General features: G+C 46.2%; 6 protein-coding genes across 15 annotated transcripts; 2 read left to right on the top strand and 4 right to left on the bottom strand.

Moving 5' to 3' along the window:
• Positions 1-553: 553 nt before the first annotated feature.
• LOC117140297 (transcription initiation factor TFIID subunit 4) lies at positions 554-8,157 on the bottom strand. 8 transcript variants are annotated; one of them, XM_033303133.1, is made up of 11 exons: positions 8,011-8,157; positions 7,236-7,492; positions 6,531-7,065; positions 5,552-5,713; positions 4,763-5,350; positions 3,255-3,818; positions 2,964-3,191; positions 1,954-2,847; positions 1,723-1,896; positions 1,537-1,662; positions 554-1,440 (listed from the first exon to the last, which is right to left on the bottom strand). In XM_033303133.1, the coding sequence occupies exons 3-11, from the start codon at positions 6,903-6,905 to the stop codon at positions 1,282-1,284; spliced, it is 3,270 nt and encodes a 1,089-aa protein (XP_033159024.1). In that variant the 5' UTR covers positions 6,906-7,065; positions 7,236-7,492; positions 8,011-8,157; the 3' UTR covers positions 554-1,281. The 8 variants fall into 8 exon arrangements, with proteins under 8 accessions (XP_033159024.1, XP_033159025.1, XP_033159026.1 ...); XM_033303134.1 differs by having other exon boundaries at positions 7,236-7,481; XM_033303135.1 differs by lacking the exon at positions 7,236-7,492.
• A 701-nt stretch (positions 8,158-8,858) lies between these two features.
• LOC117140299 (zinc finger RNA-binding protein 2) lies at positions 8,859-14,619 on the top strand. 3 transcript variants are annotated; one of them, XR_004459411.1, is made up of 6 exons: positions 8,859-8,966; positions 9,198-9,298; positions 9,415-10,811; positions 11,074-11,574; positions 12,142-12,344; positions 13,432-13,516. XR_004459411.1 is itself a non-coding variant. In XM_033303143.1 (6 exons), the coding sequence occupies exons 3-6, from the start codon at positions 9,425-9,427 to the stop codon at positions 14,255-14,257; spliced, it is 2,655 nt and encodes an 884-aa protein (XP_033159034.1). In that variant the 5' UTR covers positions 8,860-8,966; positions 9,198-9,298; positions 9,415-9,424; the 3' UTR covers positions 14,258-14,619. The 3 variants fall into 3 exon arrangements, 2 of the variants coding, with proteins under 2 accessions (XP_033159034.1, XP_033159035.1); XM_033303143.1 differs by lacking the exon at positions 12,142-12,344 and adding an exon at positions 13,682-14,619 and having other exon boundaries at positions 8,860-8,966; positions 13,432-13,622; XM_033303144.1 differs by lacking the exon at positions 12,142-12,344 and adding an exon at positions 13,682-14,619 and having other exon boundaries at positions 8,860-8,966; positions 9,382-10,811; positions 13,432-13,622.
• Positions 14,620-14,624: 5 nt separating this feature from the next.
• Positions 14,625-15,562, bottom strand: LOC117140301 (MRN complex-interacting protein). Its single transcript, XM_033303146.1, has 2 exons — positions 15,341-15,562; positions 14,625-15,239 (listed from the first exon to the last, which is right to left on the bottom strand). The coding sequence occupies exons 1-2, from the start codon at positions 15,389-15,391 to the stop codon at positions 14,787-14,789; spliced, it is 504 nt and encodes a 167-aa protein (XP_033159037.1). The 5' UTR covers positions 15,392-15,562; the 3' UTR covers positions 14,625-14,786.
• Positions 15,563-15,601: 39 nt separating this feature from the next.
• LOC117140300 (integrator complex subunit 9) lies at positions 15,602-17,811 on the top strand. The gene is made up of 3 exons (XM_033303145.1): positions 15,602-15,702; positions 15,764-16,921; positions 16,978-17,811. The coding sequence occupies exons 1-3, from the start codon at positions 15,694-15,696 to the stop codon at positions 17,773-17,775; spliced, it is 1,965 nt and encodes a 654-aa protein (XP_033159036.1). The 5' UTR covers positions 15,602-15,693; the 3' UTR covers positions 17,776-17,811.
• LOC117140298 (isoleucine--tRNA ligase, mitochondrial) lies at positions 17,769-20,954 on the bottom strand. The gene is made up of 6 exons (XM_033303142.1): positions 20,757-20,954; positions 20,420-20,696; positions 20,160-20,364; positions 18,913-20,106; positions 18,526-18,862; positions 17,769-18,470 (listed from the first exon to the last, which is right to left on the bottom strand). Exons 1-6 carry the CDS (start codon positions 20,919-20,921, stop codon positions 17,823-17,825), a joined length of 2,826 nt encoding a protein of 941 aa, XP_033159033.1. The 5' UTR covers positions 20,922-20,954; the 3' UTR covers positions 17,769-17,822.
• Positions 20,955-21,204: 250 nt separating this feature from the next.
• Positions 21,205-23,407, bottom strand: LOC117141566 (ATP synthase subunit beta, mitochondrial). The gene is made up of 3 exons (XM_033305077.1): positions 23,313-23,407; positions 22,847-23,250; positions 21,205-22,693 (listed from the first exon to the last, which is right to left on the bottom strand). Exons 1-3 carry the CDS (start codon positions 23,341-23,343, stop codon positions 21,251-21,253), a joined length of 1,878 nt encoding a protein of 625 aa, XP_033160968.1. The 5' UTR covers positions 23,344-23,407; the 3' UTR covers positions 21,205-21,250.
• Positions 23,408-23,673: the final 266 nt, after the last annotated feature.

Below are 23,673 nucleotides of genomic sequence, written 5' to 3'. Positions count from 1 at the left end.
TGCTTAATGTTAAAACATAATAATAATAATATATATGTATATATATATTCAGTTATATGCCTACCAAACTATGCGCTGTTTACGGTTGCATCTGAATTTTGTTTATCATATTAATTTTTACACACAAAGAATTTGCTTAGAATGGTTCCACTTTTTGCTTAGTTTTACTGAATTACATCAATTGTTGTCAATTTATTTGTTATAATTTTTTATGGGACTCTATTTTACAAGATTTATCGAGCTAATTGTATAAAATTTGTCTATTTTGTGTGTAGTCCAGATTGGATAGGGGATTTACGGATCTATGAAGCCTAATGAACCGCGATTCTTGATGGATGAACGAGCGCCACTAATAAAAACATATTTTATTCCGGTGTGCCAAGTTCTCTGCGCTCGCACCGCTCCTTGCCATCGATAATTTGTTAATTACGTTTGCGTTTTTACCTAGTTATCTATTAGAAAAACCGTAGCCTAGCATGTATTTACAATTTGTTGGGTTTGTTGTGGTCTTGCCTAACGATTGATTTCCGTTTATACATTATAGGTAATTAAAAATTACATCTTTTTTAAACAACTAAACATAATTCAATGGATGTTTAAATGGATAGTTTTCATTTCTTTTTTTGATGTATTCTTTTGTTTTGCTGTTGCTGAACTTGTTTCGATCTAGTTGGTTTTAAAAACCTTTATCTGTAATTCGGTTTCGATTTCTCTTCGCTCGCGCTTGCGTTTTAGCTTAATATCTAGGAATTATGGTTCGTTTTCGTTTAACAAACTAAGCTAAATAATTAAATATTAATAATTATGTTTATATCGTTTAGATAAGGCCGTCAATGCAGTTGATGCAAACATTATTATGTTACAAATTACAATTCAAACGCCCGCTGACTGCGCGTTCTCTTTTACCTTCTTTTACTTTCCTCTCTATTATTTTATTCTCTTCGTTTACTTTACGTTACTCTGGTTTTGTTTTGTTTTTGGATTGGTTTGGTTTAAGTTTTACAGAGAATTTATTGGAAAAATAAACGAGCTTTAAATTAGGCTTAAAATCAAATACGATTAGAATTTAGGATTTATGTAAATAAATGTAAAAATATAAATTAAATAGAGCCGCCTAACTAAAAAGAAACAACAACAGGGGACACGCGACGCATTTAAAGTTGAGGCTAAAATATATTGCAAGTGGATGAAATCGTAGAGCTGTATAAAACAACACGACAGTCCACGGAGTAGGAGGATCGGCGAGGAGAAGACGGTGCGATTGATGGGCAACAGCAGCGATCACTTGAGGTATGTCTTGAACAGCATGGAACTGCGACAGAACTCCCGCTCTTGCTCCATGTAGAAGAGCATGTCGCGCAGGTTCACACGTTTTATGCGAGGCCGTAACGTCGTCGGCGCAGATCCCGAGCTGCTTAGCACTCCGCCGCCACTTGAACCCTTTTTGGATAAACACAGCTTAATTAATAACCGTTCTGGCAGTCAACTAGCCTAAATTTTAGACACTGTCTTTAGGTATAAGTGCACCATACATACCGCTCCCGAACTGACTGTTTCGCCGTCCAGTTTCAGCTTTTTCCGAGGTCCAATCGCCTGCAGCGCCGTCAGATTGGCATCTCGTTGACGCAACTCCTCCATTTCGGCGCGTTGCATCTCCTTGGCCTAAACAACAAGAGAAGGACTTAAGTAAACAGCTACAGGGAAAGGCGATTGCGAACACACCCTCGCCTTCATCTTGGCCTGCTCGGGATCTTCCACCCTCGATCGTGACTTTGCTGCCCTCAGCAGCATCTCACGTTCCAGTTCCTCGTGTCGCTTCTGCTCGGCCTTGTCCAGCTCCTCGAGAAACTTGATCTGACCGCGCACATCCTTGGCGGGCTCGTAGCGTGGATCCAACTGTAAGAAATAAGAAATCAATATTTTCATTTGAACATAACACAATTTCCAACAAACCTTGATGACATCAATGCGGTGCTCCGCTATCACAGCCAACTTCTCAACGATGTTTTTCAGCCGCTCCTGACAGGCGTGCGATATCAGAACGGCCACATCCTGCGACGGCTCATCCAGTCCCGCCTCCGAAGTAATTGCCCGTATTCTGGCTTGCAGCGAGGGCAGATTGAGAAATACCTCATCCTTGCAGGATCGAATCTGCGTGCCGATGTTTTCCGTGCAGCCGAGAATTCGCTGCGATTCCTCCGCCAAGTTGACACCTCCCATGGCGGCAACATCGTTGATATCATCGTCACCGTACATCGAGGACATGGAGCTCTGCTGGAAAAACGAGTTCGCAGCGGACCCCGCTGCTCCGCTCGATGTGTTCAATTTGGCGTCCATTTCCATGGCGTCGCGTTTCTTTTTCCCTATCGCCTTGTTGATCGCAGGCGGCGGCCTTGCCATCGTCTTGGCTCCAATCGGTGTGAGAGATGCGTTGATCCGCTCCATGTGCGGCGGATGCAGCGACGGCGCCTTGATCTCCACCAGTTTCGCTTCGAAGTGATTGCTGTTGTGGTTCAGCGAATTTTGCATCTGCTCACGGGCTCGAAGAGCTTCGGGAGGAAGGTGGACTGTGGGTAGCGATGGTATGGGCAGCGTTGTGGTCGAGGCGGAGTTCAATGTAGACAAAACAGACAGCGTGGGCGTAGGCGGTGGTCCACCCGAGATGGCCGCCAGCGAGGGTGGATGCAGGCTGGGCGTAATCGCTTTGATTTGCGTCTGTCCCACCTTGACGGCAGTGAGTTTGTTCGCGGTGGGCACACTGTTTGGCGGACGAGTGGTGGCCCGGATCTGGACCGATCCCGTACGCTGCAGCTGAGCATGCTGCGGTCCACGTATTTGCACAATGTTCTGCAAATTAATATGTAAATAATATGTTTATTTTATAATGATACATCAAAGTTTTCATAAAATAAAAATATAATATATAAAAGAAATAAATGATAAGAAGCTAAATGCCAACTTACCGCCTGACCAGGCACCTGCAACGAGGGTATCTGGGTGCGAATTCCTCCAGTGTTGACGAGACGCGGGGCCGTAGGCAACCGAATATTCGGCGGCTGCTTCGATATCGTGGTGTGGCCAATGGTGGGTCGTGGCGTGCCCAAGGCATTCGGCGTTATCATACGCACCTGCGTCTGTCCAATGGTCGTTGTCTGGCTAGGACCGATCGGACGGATTTGCGCTTGGATTTTCTAAAACAAATGGAACAATAATTTAACCCATTTACAGATAGTTGAATGGCTTGGTCGACTTACAGGCAACTGTTGAGAGAGTCCGGCCAGGCCAAGAACGTGCTGCGGCGGAGGTTTAATGCCTTCGATGACCAGCTCCTTTGTGTAGAGCGCTTGTCGTAGCAGAGGCAAACTCTTCTTGAGGAATCCAATCAAACACGGCTGCGGGCTGGCGTTGAGCAAGCGCTCCAGGCGGTCACAAAACTCCTCCGGCTCGACATTCGCATTAACCAGCTCCTGGATGAGGGTGCGCACGTTCTTCTCCACCGGCTTCGGTTCCCGTGTCGACAATTCGATTAAATTGGCTAGAAACTTGCGACACTTTTCTTTGGTATTGCCCTGCTGCGTCGTCGTCGCTGCCGTCGTACTGCTGACCGCCGTTGCCGTTCCTCCCGCGGAGCTAACATTGTTCACCTGCTGCTGCTGAGACTGCTGGGCCGGTATGGTTTGAATCTGCGTAATCTGCGGAAGTTGTGGCGCCTGCGCATTAAGTTGCGTCAGGTGGGGCGGCTGCGATGAGTTTGCGTATCCACTGCTGGCCACCGAATTGACAATAATGTTGCTGGTGGCGGTCGTGTTGGTCATAGACTGCGGCAGAAAAATGGAAAAATAGTTATCAGCTTGTTAGGATAAATGAAAAATCATATATAGAAGTGCAAAATTAAGACCAAAAAGCGTTAGAATAATTATTAAAAATATTTCATAGCGGAATAAAGATGATGATGGTTCTTTTTTTTCAGGATGGAGTTTAAGGTCCTGGTCTCCAAGTATGTGTGCAGGGGGCAGGGCTATGGCTGGGGCATGGATAATGAGGTGAACTGGTTACAATACAGTAAAATGCCCCATGGAGCAAGGTTAATTTTGTTCGAAGCACAAAGATATTTATTTGTGAAAATCCAGTGGATTATTAACATTTACCTAAATACTCAACGTTTGATAAATGAAAAGCTCTTTGAAAAATAAAATTAATTGATTATATTGAATACTCTAGAAAAAATAATCGCGTTGTGTAGTTTTTGTTATTACACGAATGATAATTTCCTGAGATCTTACTAAGCATTGCCATAAGGATTTGGGTTAGAAAATATTAATCAAGGAAGAAGTTTTCGGGAATTAGACAACAGCCCAGCACACATCATTGGTACTCCCGGTGCAGCCCGATAGCCAGGCCTATTGCATGATGTTTGGCCTGGAACAGCAACTCTTGTACAGCGCATTTAACTAAATCGAATCGAAATAAGGAGTATTGAAAATACACAGACAGTTACACAACGCAGCATGCAGTACATTTACACATATATAAATATATATATATATTATATATGCTATCATATATGAAAGTATTTTGGATAAATCAAAATGAAGTGTTCGATTGTGACGAACCAAAACGGAACTGAAGCGTAGGCGTAGTTATATATAAGTTATATAAATAAGAAGATCAAATCCAAGTGCATAACAGACAAAGGAGAACAGAGGAGAGAAGAGCAAAAAATATGTTCGAATAGGAGTATATCCTGCTAGCTTCTGTTTACGTTTTGCTTGATCTTTATGGTGGCTGCCACATTGGCGGCAGCTGCTGCAGCAGCAGCGGCAGCGGATGCCTGTTGCTGCTTCTGTTGCTGCTGGGCCTTCAGATGTTGCTGCTGTTGGAGCTTCTGCTGCTGCTGTTGCTGGTTAGTAGCGGGTTTGTTGTTGTTGTTGGTAGTGGTGGTGGTGTTGGTGGTGGTGGTGGCATTGATACTATTATTGTTATTATTGCTGGATGGGACTGTGGATGATGTACGGACAATCGTTTTGCGCAGTGCAATACTAGTGCTGGCGGTTGTGCTGGTTGCTTGTTGCTGCTGTTGCGATTGTTGCTGCTGTTGCGATTGCTGCTGATGTTGTTGTTGTTGTTGGTATCTACTTACAGCTGCAGCCGGCACAGTTTGCAGACGAATCTGTGTGGTTGTGGGATGGTTTGTGGTGCTTGTCGTGTTGCTGTTATTGCTGGTGTTGGTTATAGTCTGTGTCACCGTCGGCGGACCCGTCGTCGTGCCCACGCGCAACAGCTGGAATCCGTTATCCGTCTTGACCAGCAATGCCGGGGTCTGACCCGTATTAAGTGTGCTTAAAGTTATCTAAAAGTAAAGAGAGAAGACAGAGAGACTCGGTTTTCATCTGCTGGAGCATGGTGTGTATGGTGTATGGTGTGCGTGAATGGTGGGCTGTGCACATGCGTGTTTGTGAGGAGCGTGGCTGGGTTAGGGAGCTTTGTGAGTTAGTAGGGAAGAACCCACCACAACAACCGTAGTAATAGCAACATTATCCTTCATACTCACCGATGGACTCTGCGGTCTCACGCCCGCCATGTGGGAGTTGATCACCACACGACTGAGCGGGTTGGTGGGCACATTCTTCTGCTGCTGCTGTGACGGCGCCTGGTGGCGCATGCCCACCACCACGCCTGCCGGCAGCATTGAGTTGAGCAGCGGTTGACCGGCCTGGCAAATACGCAACATTATCATTAGTCTATCAATTCATCTCATCACATTTTCAAAGTCTATTTGGACCAGAGGATGCATTGAAAGGTTTTGCGGGATTCTAAATTAGCCTACATCATGCAGCAGTTGACTTAATCGCTCGGCAAAGGACCCCAATTAGTGCAGATTTGATTCTCTCTGTGCTAACCAAATTTGAAGGCGTGTGATCTACTATATTTTTTATCTATTTAAAGCGAGAATTGAAAGCAATAGTTCTACAAATGTAATGGTTTGGATATTGGTGTAAAATAAGGTTTCTGTTGAGTGTCTTTGAACAGTTGTTAGGGATTCGATCTTTGGGAAAGTTTTCAGCATTGGGATAAAGTATTTCAAATTAAAGATATGTATTTTATGGTGGTTAAACTGCTTTAAGTTCCAATGAGGTGTATTGATATGACATTCGTAAAAAAAGAAGAAATTAATTTTAAAAATAATATAAAAATGAGTAAAACAAACTCAGACATAAGTTTCAGATTTCACATTAATGTTCATAGGAACTCTCCATATGCCTGGAATTAAGGACTTTTTTAAGCGGAAAATACGTTATCAAGCCTGGGACTAAACCCATTTGGATAAGGATAAGGGAATTTCGGGCAGCGAGTTAGACAGATGAAAGCATAATAAAAGTATACAACCAAAGTGTGTGCGGCCACTACTATCCGATTCGAGCGAGGAATTGAGGGGATTTTTTGATTGGGGATCAGATTTGGACGAAGTGATACGCCCGAGTTGCGATCGCCTAACGCCCGAAGAGTGGGTTTAGCTTTAATATGGATACCTGATTGATGGTCTTGGTCATGGTTACGATTCCTGCTGGTGCACTTGAGACTAGACCCGCCGGCAGGGTGACAGCATGGTGGTTGGATTTAATAACTAGGGTTTGTGTTTGGGTGGCACCTACGGATTGCGTCTGCTGCTGCTGTTGTTGTTGTTGCTGTTGCGACTGCTGCTGCTGTTGGACATGATGCACCTGTTGAAGTCCCTGATGCTGACCACCGATCCCCGCCTGGATCGTCTTGATGGTGGTGGTGTTCGGCAGCTGGGCCGTGGAGATGACCGCGCCGGGATTGCCGGCAATGCTGATGGTGCCATTGGGCAGCGGCTGGCTGGTGAAGGTGATGCGATTGCCGGCAGCTGTCTGGCTGGTGTTCATCGTGCTGTGTGGTGTTTATGTTATTGGCGAGTGTGTTCCTCCTATTCCACTGACTTCTGTGTGTTGGTGTGGGCGAGCGATCCTGTTCCGATCAACTAGTTGCGCACATCCTGTGTTGGTGTTGGCGGAGTTGTTGCATGCTGTGCGCTCCAGAAGCGAACTGCAATGCAAGGGGAGGCGCTTTTAGTATTTATACAAGATTCGGCTCGAGACGGTGGAGAAACAGGTAGGCGGTGGAGGTGCTACCTGACCGCCGGCTACCTGGCAGCCGTGCGCCAGAAACCAGATGCTGCGTACACCTGGATGCCGCGCACAGGTAATCGCATTCACCTTGGCCAAAAAAGCGGGTGCTCCGCTGACTTGGTGCTGCGCTGGCTCACTCGCACTCGCCTTTGCCGTCAATGTCGTCGGCCTTTCTCCTGGCGCATCCGTTGCAGTCGTTGTCGCGTGTGTGTTATCTCGCTAATTCGCTGCCTTTTGTTTGCTTCGCTAAGCCTTTCTACACTTTTCCCGATCGGCGGGTTTTCCTGCGCACACACACACACGCGCGTGCTCGCACGGACTGATTGTTGAGCACTGGAAGAATGCTTTATTTTGATTATTTTGATGTACAAAAAATTTGGCAGCGACGGTGCCAGAACGCCGCCATTTTCACGAATGCGCGTGTAAAGCGAAAATCGAGGGTGGTGGACGTTGCCAGATAGCGTGCGAAAAACACGTAACCACCGATCTGGCAATGCCGCGCGTTTATGCGGGTGGCGAGTGTGCAATATTCGTGAATGCACTAAATTTAAAAAAAGTTCAACTCGAAAGTGGAGCACTTAAAAGTTGATGTTTTTTATTAGGAAAAATTCATATTTTTCGAAAAGCCGCATACAAATATTTAAAACGAAAAGAAATCGAATGCAACTTGTACATGGCTCGAGTGGCAATATGGAGCATCGTGCCAGCCGTAGTATTAGTAATTTCTACTTTAGTGGCCAGCGGGTGGTGGCATAAACCCAAGTCCGTGTCTGTGTGACTGTGTGCGTGTGTTTCAGTATCAGTTTTGTACAGCCTGCAATGTCGGGGGAAATTTTCTAGGCCCTGCGGCAGATGCACTCACTTCAATTCATTTTGCGTTCAAACTCGGTGCACTGGGGCGCATTTTAAACGATTTCCCGTTGCGTTTCTCTGGCGATTTAGCCGAAAACCGAGTAAATATTGTTTACGGACCGCCGAGGTACGGACGAGTTGTGCAGTGTGACCGTTGGTGAGAATATCATCGTGTGAAACGCGATACCAAAATAAAATACTAGAAAAGAAGTAGTGACTTGGATAACATGTTGTCGATTTTCATAGTCCTGTTGCGCACATTTTCAAAACCAAAAACGTTTGCTGGCATTTTGATGCCATCAGATTAATACCGCATACCAAATTAATTCTATGGTCATTCGTTTTTATATGGGTAATAAACCAAAATTGATCCCTAAAATGAATTCATTTTAATGCATTCGAATACGATACATTTTAGAACCTTTGAAACTATTATTAGAGTACTGCTTAAAGCTAAATGTTAGGTAATTGCCACGGCCTGTAAGCAACATGAAATCGATTCCAGTTCTTTCTTTAATGTAATTTTGAAGAATACGGTTAAAAGTATTATTATTTTTTATATTTTGCCACTGTTTGCTCATATACTTAATATCATATATATTCAAATGATGGAGTAGTATTTTGTAACGTCCCATCACCAACGTGACGGTATTTTTTGTTAGTTTTCGGTATCTGAGAAATGCTTAACTTCAGCACAACAACGGGCAAAAGAATTCAATTCAATACAAAATCTACAAATAGCGGTCTTAATAAAAAAGACCATACCAATTGTAATATTTAAAAAATTACATTAAATAATAATAATAGTGTAATAGTGTAATGGTATATTTCCCAAAAACTTCGAAAGATAAAAAGTGGTATTTGTTTCAAGTCGGGCTCAACATAGTATGATTATCCGAATACGCTGCGGTCACACTAGTACCGGCCCATATAGACAGAAGAAAAATTTTATTTAACCGATTTCAGGTAATTGCCATTTGTATTAACTGTTATTTAGCCATGCGCAACTAGGGATAAAGTGACGTTGGAAAAGAGATCGCCACGTGTGCTCACTCGCATGTGGGCCAGACACGCGAAAAGTGCGTCCAAAGCAGCAGGGTAAAAATCGATAGAGAAAAGCAGATGAAAAGCTGATGGGAAAGTGGTGGGGGAGCTCCTTTTTCAACATGACGTGACTAAGACCACTTTGTTTTACAGCTATAAACAGGCTATTACGCGGAAAGCACATATAAATTCCCGAATAAATCCGCATTCGAAGTCCCATAAATATTGACAGTCAGTCGGATAGGACAGCTAATGTAAGTAGAGCACTTGGTGGGGATGGGGGCAGATCCAAAATGCAAATGCAAATGCCAATGGTAAACTAGTAAACCGCAGACAGATTGTCAAACAAATTCGATTTTCGTAATTGCAGCACACCGACAATGGCCAACAACAACTACGCCGGGTTTAACTACGGCGGCACCCAGTACAATACGGGCCAGGTCTCGTACCCGGCGGTAACCAATGCCACCTACGCGAATGCGGCCGCCTATCAGAATGCCGCTGTGGCCGCCGGACAGGGTGGTTACGCCGGAGCAGCAGGAGCGGGCGCTGGCGCCCCCTCTGGCCCAGGGGCGGGGGGTTATGGTGGCTACGGCGACTATCGCAGTGCCATGCAATACGACGCTACCAAGACATTCTACCAGCAGTCGTCGGCCAGCTACAACGCCTCCGGTTCGACAGCCTCGGTCAGCAAGACGCACTACTCGGCTCCGCCAGTCAAGAATCAGGTAAAGGGCAAGATGGACAAGTCTAATGGTGGTCCCAAGCCCCCTAGTTCGGCTCCTCCGGCGGGCAACAATTACAGTGGCTATGATACAGCGCTCTACAATGCGGCAAGCATGTATGTGGCCCAACAGCATCAGGGCAATCCAAACCAAAAGCCAAATGGCGGCGCCAATAACTGGTATCAGCGCAAGATGCAACCCACCATACCAGGAGCACCGGCCATAAGGGGTATGCGTCCGAAGGCACCTCCACGTCCCCAGCAGCTGCACTACTGCGAAGTGTGCAAGATCTCGTGCGCCGGACCTCAGACCTATCGCGAGCATCTGGAGGGTCAGAAGCACAAGAAACGCGAGGCTTCGCTGAAGATGTCCGCTAGTGCCAACAGTGCTACACAAAATCGTGGTAACAACTACCACTGCGAATTGTGCGATGTAACATGCACTGGTACGGATGCATATGCCGCCCATGTGCGTGGAGCCAAGCATCAGAAGGTGGTCAAGTTGCACCAGAAGCTGGGCAAACCCATTCCCTCGGAGGAACCCAAAAAGATGGGCAAGATCAACTTTGTGCCCGCTGCTGCTGGCGGAGCTGGTGTTGCCAAGACCGAAGGCGGCGCGAACGAGAGCGATGCAGCTGGAGATCTTGATGATAATCTGGACGATTCGCTGGGCGAAAACTCGGACAACATTAAGCCAGTGGGCGGCGAGTATATTGAAGAGGTCAAGGACGAAGAGGGCAAGATATTGAGCTTCAACTGCAAGCTATGCGATTGCAAGTTCAACGACCCGAATGCCAAAGAGATGCACATGAAGGGCCGTCGCCATCGCTTGCAGTACAAGCGAAAGGTGCAGCCAGATCTAGTTGTCGACTTCAAGCCCACTCCTCGCCAGCGCCGCCTGGCTGAGGCCCGTGCCAACCGGGCCATGATGTCCTCGCATCGCGGCGGTGATGATCACGACGGCGGCTACTGGGAGGAGCAGCGCAACCGACAATACAACGAAGAGTATGACTACAACAACTGGATGTCGCGCAGTTTCGGAGGTGAGTTATTATATACGTTCTAATCCTTGGGGTGGAACAGTGCACTAGTTTATGTTGCCACAATTTAAAAGCTATAAGATAAATAACATTTGTCTATACAAATAGCTTGGAATTTGTTCAGTTCATTGGCTGTAACGTAAAAAATTGAATAATCAATATAAACTGCAACATATTTTAAGTATTCAAGTGGAATAACATAAAATTGGAACACGGCTAATTATTGTGAGCACAAATATATGTATATTTTAAATTACCATTGCAGGTGCCCAGCGCTTTGGGCGCATGGGCAATGGACCGCCGCCACACTTTGGCATGATGCCCGGCGGAAATGTTCGTCGTCCGGAAAGCACCGATGATCGCCACGCCATTGCCCGTCACGCCGAGATCTATCCGAAGGAGGAGGAGCTGCAGACCATCCAGCGCATCGTCTCGCACACCGAGAGGGCCCTAAAATTGGTCTCCGATGCCCTGGCCGAGCAGCCCAGCGATGCCGGAGCGGCCAATAAGAAGGACAAGGCTGACAAGCCGTCGGAGAAAGACGGACGCGACAATCAGATCTTCTCGTTCCACAAAGACGCCGACAATGGTGGCAACGTCGTGCGCATCCTGAAGGGAGTGATGCGAGTGGGCTACCTGGCCAAGGGGCTGCTGCTCCATGGCGATAACGCCGTCGAGCTGGTCGTCCTTTGCGCGGAGAAGCCGACTTCGGGTCTTTTGCAGCGTGTGGCCAATGTGCTGCCCGACAAACTCAAGGAGGTGGCAGGTAAGTGAGGAGATGTGGCAGCTGCCATCGTAGAAATTGCATACCACTATTCTTGAATGACATTTTGGTTGTCCTAATGAGAGGAACAGAAGAAAACTTTTTCCAGAGAAATGGCTTGAGTGATAAATGCGGCTGAAAAGCATCACTGAATCATGATCAAAACAAAAAGTACATAAACACGTTCTTAGCTTGGCCAATTTCACACTGACCCGCGCAGGTGAATTTGGCCAAATTGGAAGCGGCTCAAACTAATCAACTAAAACTAATGAACGAAAATAAATCGATTTTCGGAGCGCTAAGTATGCAAGATGAACGAACGCAACTCACGATACGTTCGCATTCGCTATTCATTACGTACGTTCACGTTCGACGGGCAATTTGTGTGGAAAAAGTCAGCAAAATAAATCAAATTTAATTATATAAAATTATTGTACATAGAAACTAGGACAACTAGAGTTGAGCCCTGTTGTTGCGGTGGATATAGATTGCCACGCCCGCCAAACCGCGCCCAACGCCCCAGCCAACATAGCAACTAATTGCGAATAAAAACGTATTTGCCGTTTTCAGCTTCTCTCTCTGCAGGATAAGTTTCGAGCCTCGAGCCTTGAGCCTTAGCCTAGAAGCTCTGTGAGTCTAGAGTCTTGAGTGTGTCGTTCAGTTAGCCATCTGTAGCTGTAGCTCAACCCTCCCAGGTTGCTCCTCTTCCCGCACGGCTGCTGCTGCACTGCTCCGCTCCACTCCAATTAAATCACCACCAGCGGATCGTCACGGTAACAAGCGCGGACTCGGTGCCACAAGTCCAGCCTCCTGCAGTCTAATGTGGTGTGGTGACCTTGATGAAACAGTCAAAACCAAACTCTTTAACCAACTGAAATTCAAACCAAAGGAATATATTTATACAAAGTTTGCGCGCCTTCGTTTCGATTCCGGATGAAACTTTGTGTAAATAAAGTCCTTTGATGGCCTGGCCAAGAAGTTGAACAACACAACAACACGCCAAGAAGCAATGCGATTGATCCACACACGAGACGCGATTGCCATATGCAAATGCAAGTGCTTGGGACAAAATTGCAGCGCCGATGTGCGTGCTGCCTGCCTCATCTTTCACTCGAAACCAAGCAAATATATCTATACTCAGTAATCTCGTATACATATATATATGTCCAAGCGGCCGAATTGTGTGTATCAAGCTTGATTGTCCAATATAGAAAATCTATATACATATATCTAAAAATGCAAACAAAAATTGCGAGCGAAATTTGAGTTGCGCACCGCGATTGGAGAGTACTGAAGACGAGAGACGTCTGGTCGGTCAACGTATCCCGCAGCCATAAATTTCGTTCAATATTTTAATGCAAACTAACCAACAAAAGAAATCAAGATAATTCCGTTAAATAGTTCAAGTCGAAATTCAGTAAAATACAGTGAAGTGCGCGCTCTAAGTGGAATTGCAACGGGTGGATGACGCCGAGTCCGAGTCTCGAGCTTGCAATTCCGTTTACGAGTCCCCAAACGGAGATACCGATCCCAGCACGCAAGTCGAACGAATCTCCTGTTTGCTGGGAGCCGAGCGAATACGAGGATCGTGGGAAGAAACAAACATTATTCGTGCTTTTCATACCGTGCATCAAGTCCCCATTTGAACAATATCAATATATATATATATATCTATATTCAATTGTTGCTAATCACTATATTACAATGTATACATACGTGTATTTTGCGGGCCCACACTGGAATTTCGTTTCACCCACAATGTTTGTCTCTTTTTCCAAGTCGAATCTAGTATTTCGATGATTTGAGCTTCCTGCGAAAACGTCTTTGTCATATTTTCCTCCATTGCTCTCTTGATTTCAGGCGATACTCAGGTCAATTACCGCGTGGAGGTCAACGCCGAGGAAGCCGCCCTAATTGTGCTGGATGAGTCTGTTTCCGTTAAGATTACCCTCACCTCGCCTTTGCTGCGCGATGCCAATCCCGGGGAAGCTTCCACCACTGATGAAGGTGAGGGCGATTCCGAATTCCTGGCTCGTGAGCCCTGCCTTCGTGTAAGTTTCGCCAAAAAGCAACTAACTAACTCATTAACTAATTATAAATATTTGCTTAGGCTTTGGCTGATTTGCGTCACGCCAAATGGTTCCAGGCTCGAGCGACAGGCCTCCAGTCGTGCGTCATGGTCATACGCATCCTCAGGGATCTGTGCCAGCGCGTCTCTTCCTGGCAGTCGCTGCCCCAGTGGTCTTTGGAGCTCCTCGTAGAGAAGGTCATCTCGTCGGCTGGCTTTCCCATTTCACCCGGTGACTGCATGCGCCGCATCATGGAGGCCTTATCGTCGGGCTTTCTAATCAACGGACCGGGCCTGCTGGATCCCTGCGAGAAGGACCCCACAGACGCTCTACTCGATTTGACCAAACAGGAGCGCGAGGATCTCACTGTGTCCGCACAGCTCTTCCTGCGCTACATTGCCTTCCGCCAGATTTACAAAGTGCTCGGCATGGAGCCGCTGCCGGCCATGAAGTTTCCCATGCGTCCATGGCGTGTCAACCGCAAGCGACGCAGGTCATCGGGCAAGGCAGGTGGTGCACCCGGCACGGAGACCGAGTCCAATGACATCGATGAGACCGGCTCCGATGAGAAGGTGGCCAAGAAGGAGGGTGCCGGAGGAACTCCTGCCAACACCTAAGCGGCGAGAATAGGTTATATACAAGTAGTCGGCTACTAATATTACAATTTCTCTCAAGATAAATGCGCGACCAGGCGTCACTTAACTATAACCAACTCTAATCTGTACACGAGTATTCAAACCGATTGGGGCACAAGGAGCTAAGCATGTCCAACATGTTGCCCAATCGGCGTTTAGTGAATCCCAAACTACCCCAACTTTAATTAACAATATTTAGTGGATCATAAAACTTGTATTTTTCTAGCATTAGTGCAAGGCAAGGCAATGTATTCAGTTTGAATGTGAATATTATGGCCCTCACATTCATATACACAAATACAAGAACGAAGCGGATTTTAATAAAACATATTGAACAATTATAATGAAATTATTTTTTTAATAAAGATAAGTTTAATTCATTCACGTAACTGGAAATCTTATTTGCAGATAATCTAGTGATCAGTGATAATATTCTTTGCTTTATAAATAAGTTTTAATTGAAATTAATTAATTAATATTAATTTATATATGTTATATATTTTTTAAGGAACTATAAGTAGTCGTTCCACTTAGAGCAACTTTTCTTGGTAGCTGATGGCATATTTTCAGCGGAACGTTTAGAGGATCGTGGTCCTGTGTTCCTGGTTTTCTTTAAGTTCATAGAGATTGCTTCGGAAAGTTCTTCGGTTTTCCTAGGTTCTGTTGCAGAAATTTTAGTAGTTTCAATGGGATTATCCACATAGGTTGCCCATTTATTTGTTTTCTTCTGAGGTGTGGTGTTTTCCTCGTTTTCCTGGCAGTCTTCCTCCTCTTCGAACTGCTGCTTTGCCGTGAGGAATAAGCCCGTGCTCAGGCTTTCCTCCTGCATTCCGCGCTCCAAGTTGAGATGCTGCACCTTAACCCGGCATTCCGCTGCCGATCCCCGAAAGAATTCCTTGAGCAAGCTTTGTTTTTGGCGGCAAATTTTACACTGCCATGTGTTTGACTTTTTCACGAAGTCCACCTTGTTGAAATTATATATAAATATAAATTATAATAGGTATATATTTAGTAGTAGTAGTAGTTAGTGAGCTCTAAGATATATTTTAGTTTTTTTGGACTCACCTGGTACATTTTGCATTGAATGCATTGTACCACGCGAATTTGCTGGGACATTTTTCAAATTTGCAAAAAACCAAATAAACAGACCAGGGATGGAAGCCAACAACACTGCAACCAGTGGAGTGAATACAAATGTGGTTGAATAAATGTTAAAGCGCGATGCGCAAGTTAACAAGCAGTAAAATATTCACCAAAATTTGTAATTAATTCAGTTTGGTACCTGTGGTTAATGATTTAGCCGGGTGCTGATTCCGGTTCATAGGTGAACCGAACCATTTGATGACCAATCGTTTCCCATCCCTGGTCCAAATATAAACAAACTTGCATCGTCTAATCGGCACTGGCGGTTAAATAAAATGCGATTGGTAAGTCATCCTGAGAGGTAAATAGCAACCTAATCAGCGGAAGTGACTATCCACTTTGCAGTATTGTCTCAGCGGGGACCTGGCCAAGCCATGTTACATCATTACCTTCAAGGGCCTGCGGATCATGCTGGACTGCGGTCTCACGGAGCAGACAGTCCTGAATTTCCTTCCGCTGCCCTTCGTTCAGTCCTTGAAGTGGTCCAATCTGCCCAACTTCGTGCCCAGTAGGGATCATGATCCCCAGATGGATGGAGAGTTGAAGGACTGCTGTGGCCGGGTTTTCGTGGACTCGACGCCCGAGTTTAATCTACCCATGGACAAAATGCTGGACTTCAGCGAAGTGGATGTGATACTTATCTCGAATTATCTTAATATGCTGGCCTTGCCGTACATCACGGAAAACACGGGGTTCAAGGGCAAAGTCTATGCCACGGAGCCAACGCTGCAGATCGGCAGATTTTTCCTGGAGGAGCTGGTGGACTACATCGAAGTTTCGCCCAAGGCGTGCACCGCGCGCTTGTGGAAGGAGAAGCTTCATCTGCTGCCCAGTCCCTTGAGCGAAGCGTTTCGTGCCAAGAAGTGGCGTACGATCTTTAGTCTTAAGGATGTCCAAGGAAGTCTGTCCAAGGTGACCATCATGGGCTACGACGAGAAGCTGGACATCCTCGGGGCCTTTATCGCCACTCCTGTCAGCTCGGGCTACTGCCTGGGCTCCAGCAACTGGGTACTGAGTACGGCGCATGAAAAGATTTGCTATGTCAGTGGTTCCTCCACGTTGACCACACATCCGCGGCCCATCAATCAGTCGGCGCTGAAGCACGCCGATGTACTCATCATGACCGGACTGACGCAGGCGCCGACGGTCAATCCCGACACGAAGCTGGGCGAGCTCTGCATGAATGTGGCCTTGACGATCCGCAACAATGGGTCTGCCTTGATTCCCTGTTATCCTTCGGGCGTTGTCTATGATCTCTTTGAGTGCCTCACACAGAATTTGGAAAACGCGGGCCTCAACAATGTTCCCATGTTCTTCATTTCCCCCGTGGCAGACAGCTCCTTGGCGTATTCTAATATCCTGGCTGAGTGGCTAAGTTCCGCCAAGCAGAACAAAGTGTATCTTCCAGACGATCCTTTCCCACATGCCTTTTACCTTCGCAATAACAAGCTGAAGCACTATAACCATGTGTTCTCCGAGGGCTTTAGCAAGGACTTCCGACAGGTTTGTCTGAAAAAAAATGTAAAAACTTCATACTACGAATCCTGTCTTTCTTACAGCCCTGCGTGGTCTTTTGTGGCCATCCTAGCTTGCGTTTCGGGGACGCTGTTCACTTCATCGAGATGTGGGGCAATAACCCTAATAACTCAATTATATTCACGGAACCAGACTTTCCGTATCTGCAAGTATTGGCGCCGTTCCAACCACTGGCCATGAAGGCTTTTTACTGTCCCATCGACACTTCTTTGAATTATCAGCAGGCCAATAAGCTGATTAAGGAGTTGAAACCAAATGTGCTTGTCATCCCAGAGGCGTACACAAAACCACATCCCTCGGCCCCAAATCTGTTTATCGAACAGCCGGATAAGAAGATAATAACGTTCAAGTGCGGCGAGATTATACGTCTGCCATTAAAACGGAAGCTGGATCGAATCTACATTACCTCGGAACTGGCCCAAAAGATATCGCCAAAGGAGGTGGCGGCCGGCGTGACCTTCTCCACGTTGACGGGAGTTCTGCAAGTTAAGGACAAGGTCCACTGCATCCAGCCATGTGCGGATAGCATTAAAGACGAGACTACCTCGAGTAACAGCGCTCCGACAAAGGAGGATGTGCTAAAGAACGTAAAATACGAGTATGGCAGCATCGATGTAGATGCAGTGATGAAGAGGCTGACGCAAGATGGCTTCTCCAACATTAAGCTTGACCGCACTGGCGGCGCTCTGACATTGAACCTTGTCAATGAGGACACAGTTATAAAGTTCGAGGACAACGAGACGCATATTATATGCGGCGGAAAGCCAACAACCCGGCTTAAGCTGCGAGACACCATCATGAAATGCTTACAGAGTTTTTAAAAACATAAATGTATTCCTTACACTTAAATAACAACACTTCCTAACGCTTAATTCTTTGCCTCCATAACGTCAGAGCAACGTTGACACGTTTCCTGCTCATCTTCTAGACCATAGCGGCGACAACGTGGGCACAGTGATGTCTGAAGTTTACTTAGAGCAATATCATAGTCGCTATTATTGGACTGTAAGAGCATAATTGATCCCACTTGCAGTATCTCGCACAGTTCAGAATTGCTCACAGACTCTCCAAGGGTACTGTGAAGTTCTCGCAGCAAATCCAGCTGGCCGCTTTCCTTTCCTTTGATGGTCACGGCCAAGTGCCAGGTGTTAACATCTCCAGCCTGTTGGTTAATAAGTCGTTTAACATCGAACGCTGCGTTAATCACTTCAGTGGCTTTGGTGTCCTGCCATTCAGGTTTAGTCCGAACAATCTGCTCGTGGAAAGCACCACCTGTGGTGTCATAGTAGCTCCAGCTTTCCTCCACCAGGAAGGGAACAATGGGCCATAAGCTCTTGCAGAGTTGTTGATAGCAATGGGTAAGAGTCTGACGAATGGCCAGTAGCTCCTGATCATCACCACAATAAAGGCGATCCTTGATGAGATGCACATAGACGGCGGACACCTGATTGGCAATAAAGTTTTGGACACAGGCGACAACACGATTGTACTCATAAGCGTGGTATAGCTTCTCCACCTTAAAAGTAAATGCCATGATTAGTTGAAAAACTAAGACTAACAAAGTTTTCTACCTCAGATTCAAACTCAACCAGCTGGCTTAACAAATAACGATTAAGATAGCTCTTATCCGAAGTTCGTGTTAGATTCTCTCCCGATTGTTTCTCTCCAATTACGCCTTTTAAATATCGCAGAGTTCCACGGATCTTGCTCAGATTTTCTGCCGCCTGCTGCAGTAGCTTATCGCTCACTGTGATGGACATGTGCTGCGTTCCATGGGAGGCAACCCACCAACGCAGTGCATCTGTACCATATTTCTTGGTTATCTGCTTTGGGGAAATTACGTTTCCCAACGATTTCGACATCTTGTATCCTTTCTCATCCACGGTAAATCCGTGAACAAAGAGAGCTCTATTGGATATTAATATAGAATAGGTTTTTCATTAAAAAGTATTACTCACTTGTAAGGTGCACATTCCCGAGCAGCAATGCTCATAAGCAGTGAAGATTGAAACCAACCGGTGAATTGGTCATAACCCTCAAGATACAGATCGGCTATCTTATCCTTGCCCAGCACAGCAGACCATGTGCTGCCAGAGTCGAACCAAATGTCCAGTATGTCAGTGCCCTTGACAAGATCTTTGGCTTCATGGTGAAGTTCACGAAGTAAATGCTCGGGTACAAGTTCCTCCACGGATTTTACCCACCAGAAGTCGATTGATCCCTCCTTGCGCAGCAGATTGCAAAGATGTTCAATAAGAGCGGAATTGAGTACCACTTTTCCGGACTCCCGACTGTAGAGAACAGGAATGGGTACACCCCACGCTCTCTGCCTGGAGATGCACCAATAGGGTCTCTTCTGTAGCTGTGTGAGCAATGCTTTCTTGCTGGCCTCCGCATTGGCTCTAGGATAGATCTCAACCTGCTCTAAGGCGTCGGCAGCAGGTGACTTCAGCTTTTCGGTATTAATGAACCACTGCTCACTGGCACGAATTATCACAGGCTTTTTTGTGCGCCAATCAATGGGATAGGAATGTTCCAGCTTGGAGGAGTGGACTACATCCTCTGCTATGCGGTCGAGGACTAGGGAATTTCCTTGATCCAACACTGATTTTCCGCGTAGAAAATCAGGAGCTTCCTTGGTGTAAGTGCCCTCCTCATTCACAAAACATTTTACAGGAATTTTCTGGGTCAGACTAACAAGGAAATCTTCTGGTCCATGGGCAGGAGCTGTGTGCACCAATCCCGTTCCTTTGCTATCCTGCACATGACTGGCGTCGAAAAAGGGCAGATTCGATTGTTCTTTGTCAATTGGATGATTATAGCTCAGCTTGCTCAATGATTCTCCACTCAAGTGCTGCACTATCTCACACTTTAGCTGAGTATTGGCCTCAAAGTCCGCCATAAGAGCTGAAGCCATGAGGTATAGCTCATCCTGGTTGCGATCCGACAACCTGACTAGAACGTATTCCAACGAGGCATTGTAACAGATGGCTTGGTTACTCGGCAAGGTCCACGGAGTTGTGGTCCAGACTAGGGCATAAATTTGCTTATCCTGTATATCGAAGCTACTTGGATTAAGAGCAAATCTCACATACACCGAAGGACTTATGTGATTAGCATCATATTCCAATTCCGCCTCGGCCAGGGCTGTCCTAATAAAATATAAGAAAGTGTATAGAATAAATTTAAGTTGTATTCAACTCACCTGGATGAAGGAGACCAGTAAACTGGTTTCAAGTCACGATAGACCAATCCTTTCTCGTAGAGATTGTAGAACATTTGCAATTGATTGACTATAAACTCTGGCTGAAAGGTCATGTAGATATTGTCCTTCTGCCAGTTGGCTAAAATGCCCCAGCTGCTGAACTCCTCCTTTTGCGACTTGATGGCTTCCAAAGCAAAGGCACGAGCTGTAGAAAATAATAAAGAATTAACAAAGAATCTAAAGCAATGGTAACAACTCACATTTCTGGCGGATTTCTTGAGCACTCTGACCTGGAGCAGTACTTGTGGCCTTCAGTTCGATTGGCAGGCCATGACAATCCCAGCCAGGAACGTAGTTGACCTGCTGACCATGTGCAACCCGCTGGCGCAGAGTGATATCTTTAAGGATCTTGTTGACGGCGTGGCCCATGTGAAGTTGTCCGTTGGCGTAGGGCGGTCCATCGTGAAGGACGAAGGTGGGTTTCCCCTTCTCCGCCAGTCGCTGCTCCTGGTACGCATAGGAAACTGCAATCTTGTTCTGCAATGTGAAAATATTATACATAAGATTTGATTACTTCACATATCCCCAAGAACATACCTCCAGAACTAGACGCTCCCGTTCCTCGCGTTTTGCTGCGGTCAGACGATTGGGAAACTTGGTCTTTGGCAGGTTTATGCTGTCTGTGTATTTCTTTGCATCCTTTTTGGCTGCTTTCACAGAATATAAGCGATTTCCAACGCGAAAATTGAAAATCCTAAGCATTTTGCTGCCGAATAAGAAGAAGAGACAAAACGTAACAACAGCCGGCAAAGTGGAAGTCATATGGTCTTGTGGAACGTAAGCACTGTTCACACAGCCCGCAATGTGGATTGTAAGTTTAAAATGTAATTTGAATTGATTTTACTTAAATCTGTAACTACTTTAATATAAATTGTATATAATTGAATGCCTCTTCATGTAAAGTCAAAATAAATACACATTAAGTTGAATTGATTAGAGGAATATTATTTTTTAAGATATAAAAAATGAACAATTATAAAATTCTTTAATTGGTAAAGTTTAATGGTTGGTGGAATTGCTGATCGAATTCCTTAATCTTTCTTTTCCGGTTCTTTTGGCTTGTCATCCTTTGCTTCCTCCTTTTTGTCTTCTTCCTTGGGCGGCTCCTCCTTCTTGCCCTCCTCTGGCTTTGCGTCCTTCTTTTCGTCCTTCTTGGCTTCCGCCTTGGCTGGAGGAGCATCACCTGACATGGATGCGGCCAGTTGGGTGGCCTTGGCCAGCACCTCTTCGGCATCTCCGACCATGTAGAAAGCAATCTCCGGGATATCGTCATATTCACCATTCAACAAACGCTTGAAGCCCTCCACACACTTCTCCACTGGCACCAGCTTTCCCGGATGTCCAGTAAAGATCTCAGCCACTTGGAACGGTTGCGAAAGGAAGCGCTGCATCTTGCGGGCCCTGGCCACCGTTAACTTATCCTCCTCGGAAAGCTCATCCATTCCCAGAATGGCGATGATGTCCTGCAGCGACTTGTAGGCCTGCAGAGTCTTCTGAACCGCTCGAGCCACATTGTAGTGCTCCTCGCCCACAACATCGGGATCGAGGATGCGGGACGAGGAATCCAAGGGATCCACAGCCGGATAAATACCCAACTCAGCAATGGGACGCGAGAGCACGGTGGTGGCATCCAAATGCGAAAAGGTAGCCGCCGGAGCGGGATCACTGAGATCATCGGCGGGCACGTAGACAGCCTGAACAGAAGTGATGGAACCGTTGCGGGTACTGGTGATCCGCTCCTGCATGGTGCCCATGTCGGTTCCCAAAGTAGGCTGATAGCCCACCGCCGAGGGAATGCGCCCGAGCAGCGCCGACACCTCCGATCCCGCCTGGGTGAAACGGAAAATGTTGTCAATGAAGAGCAGCACATCCTGCCCGTCCACGTCGCGGAAATACTCGGCGATGGTCAGTCCGGTGAGAACCACACGGGAGCGAGCGCCCGGTGGCTCGTTCATCTGGCCAAAAACCAGAACCACCTTTGAGGAGTCATCCTCCAGGGATATGACCTTGGACTCGATCATCTCATGGTACAGATCGTTGCCCTCGCGGGTACGTTCTCCTGCGCCCACGAACACGGAGTAACCGCCATGGGACTTGGCTATGTTATTGATCAGCTCCATGATGAGCACCGTCTTGCCCACGCCTGCGCCTCCAAACAGCCCGATCTTGCCGCCCTTTACGTAAGGAGCCAGCAAATCAATCACCTTGATGCCAGTGACTAGGATCTCTGGCTTCACGCTCAAATCGGTCAGCTCCGGGGCTTCATTGTGGATAAAGGAGTAGAAATCCGACTTGACCTCACCGCGATCATCGATGGGATCGCCCACCACATTGAGGATGCGTCCCAAAACGGCCTTGCCCACCGCCACACGGATGGGGTAGCCGGTATCGAGCACTGGCTGACCACGACGGAGTCCTTCCGTGGAATCCATGGCCACGCAACGGACAATATTGTTGCCCAGGTGGTGGAATACCTATGCAATCAGAAATCAGAAAAGTTTAACAATTTTTAAAACTTTTTGAATGTTTAAAAGTTATGTTAAAATCCGTTTTAAAATTTAATTAATATTAGATAATGGAATGTCTGAATGTCGTCCGCCTTAAAATTGGTTAATCCCTTGACTTACCTCCAGCACCAGGTTAGCAATGGGAGCATCCTGCACCTGGAGCGCGTTGAGCACCTCCGGAACCTCCTCCTCGAAGTAGACATCGATGACGGGACCGATGACAGCATGGATGACACCCTTGCGACCCTTGCTCTCCAGCTTCTTGCCTCCGCCGTCCGACTTCTTTTCCTCACACTCATCCTCGGCTTCATACTTCTTCTTGACCAGTTCCGCGTCCGTCTTGCAGACTTCCTGCGGCTCGGGCTCACACTCATCGCCCGACTTATTCTTATCCTTGTCATCCCAAAGGGACGAGGAGGCATGAAGGTAGCGGGCATAGTTGGGAAACAGCACAGGATTACCAAGATAGTTGCCCCGGTAACCTCCGGTACCCGGGGCCATCTTCAGGCCAATCCTTGCACATGCTAACATGGTTTTTTCATTTTCAGAGCAAGCTGGTCATGTGAAATTGGTTTATTCTTCTTACCTGTAGCCATTTTAGCCCATGATACCAACATTTTCACTTTAGTTTCTTTTTATTCTTACGCTGCTTAGACGTCTTTGCTGAAAATCTAACTTGCTTGTAATGATAGATTCCTTTGACAGATGACAGCAATGCCTACTGAAAAGGATTCCCTTAATGCACTTTAAATGGGTTGTCACCTATTTATTTTTAGCGATATTTGTTTTCTAAAACTTCTTAAAAGTTTCCAATCTAAATCGTAAAGTTTTCTTAATTAGCCCTTTTGCAATATGCAAACTTTTAAGATCTTAAGCTGTCGTAAAATAAAAAATATAAAAAGAAATTTATAATGTATTTATTTATATTCATGAAACATAGATTAAGC

This window comes from Drosophila mauritiana, chromosome 3L, assembly GCF_004382145.1.
Source record: "Drosophila mauritiana strain mau12 chromosome 3L, ASM438214v1, whole genome shotgun sequence".
NCBI classification, from domain to species: domain Eukaryota; kingdom Metazoa; phylum Arthropoda; class Insecta; order Diptera; family Drosophilidae; genus Drosophila; species Drosophila mauritiana.
Note: the sequence above shows the minus strand (reverse complement) of the source record. Positions and strands in the feature narration are given on the sequence as shown.

Bases quoted from the DNA above. Each gene is read 5' to 3' on its own strand.
- LOC117140300 (XM_033303145.1), top strand. The intron at 16,922-16,977 runs GTTTGTCTGAAA...TCTTTCTTACAG, and splicing joins TTAGCAAGGACTTCCGACAG to CCCTGCGTGGTCTTTTGTGG.
- LOC117140297 (XM_033303133.1), bottom strand. From the start codon at position 6,905: ATGAACACCAGCCAGACAGCTGCCGGCAATCGCATCACCTTCACCAGC. The intron at 3,819-4,762 runs GTAAACAGAAGC...TTTCTGCCGCAG, and splicing joins CCATAAAGATCAAGCAAAAC to TCTATGACCAACACGACCGC. The intron at 1,897-1,953 runs GTTTGTTGGAAA...TATTTCTTACAG, and splicing joins ACCGCATTGATGTCATCAAG to TTGGATCCACGCTACGAGCC.
- LOC117140299 (XM_033303143.1), top strand. From the start codon at position 9,425: ATGGCCAACAACAACTACGCCGGGTTTAACTACGGCGGCACCCAGTAC. The intron at 10,812-11,073 runs GTGAGTTATTAT...TTACCATTGCAG, and splicing joins GATGTCGCGCAGTTTCGGAG to GTGCCCAGCGCTTTGGGCGC. The intron at 13,623-13,681 runs GTAAGTTTCGCC...ATATTTGCTTAG, and splicing joins CTCGTGAGCCCTGCCTTCGT to GCTTTGGCTGATTTGCGTCA.
- LOC117140301 (XM_033303146.1), bottom strand. From the start codon at position 15,391: ATGTCCCAGCAAATTCGCGTGGTACAATGCATTCAATGCAAAATGTAC. The intron at 15,240-15,340 runs GTGAGTCCAAAA...AATTTCAACAAG, and splicing joins TTCAATGCAAAATGTACCAG to GTGGACTTCGTGAAAAAGTC.
- LOC117141566 (XM_033305077.1), bottom strand. From the start codon at position 23,343: ATGTTGGTATCATGGGCTAAAATGGCTACAG. The intron at 23,251-23,312 runs GTAAGAAGAATA...AAACCATGTTAG, and splicing joins ATGGGCTAAAATGGCTACAG to CATGTGCAAGGATTGGCCTG. The intron at 22,694-22,846 runs GTAAGTCAAGGG...CTGATTGCATAG, and splicing joins TTGCTAACCTGGTGCTGGAG to GTATTCCACCACCTGGGCAA.
- LOC117140298 (XM_033303142.1), bottom strand. From the start codon at position 20,921: ATGCTTAGGATTTTCAATTTTCGCGTTGGAAATCGCTTATATTCTGTG. The intron at 20,697-20,756 runs GTATGTTCTTGG...TTCACATTGCAG, and splicing joins GGGAGCGTCTAGTTCTGGAG to AACAAGATTGCAGTTTCCTA. The intron at 18,471-18,525 runs GTAGAAAACTTT...TTTACTTTTAAG, and splicing joins TGGTTGAGTTTGAATCTGAG to GTGGAGAAGCTATACCACGC.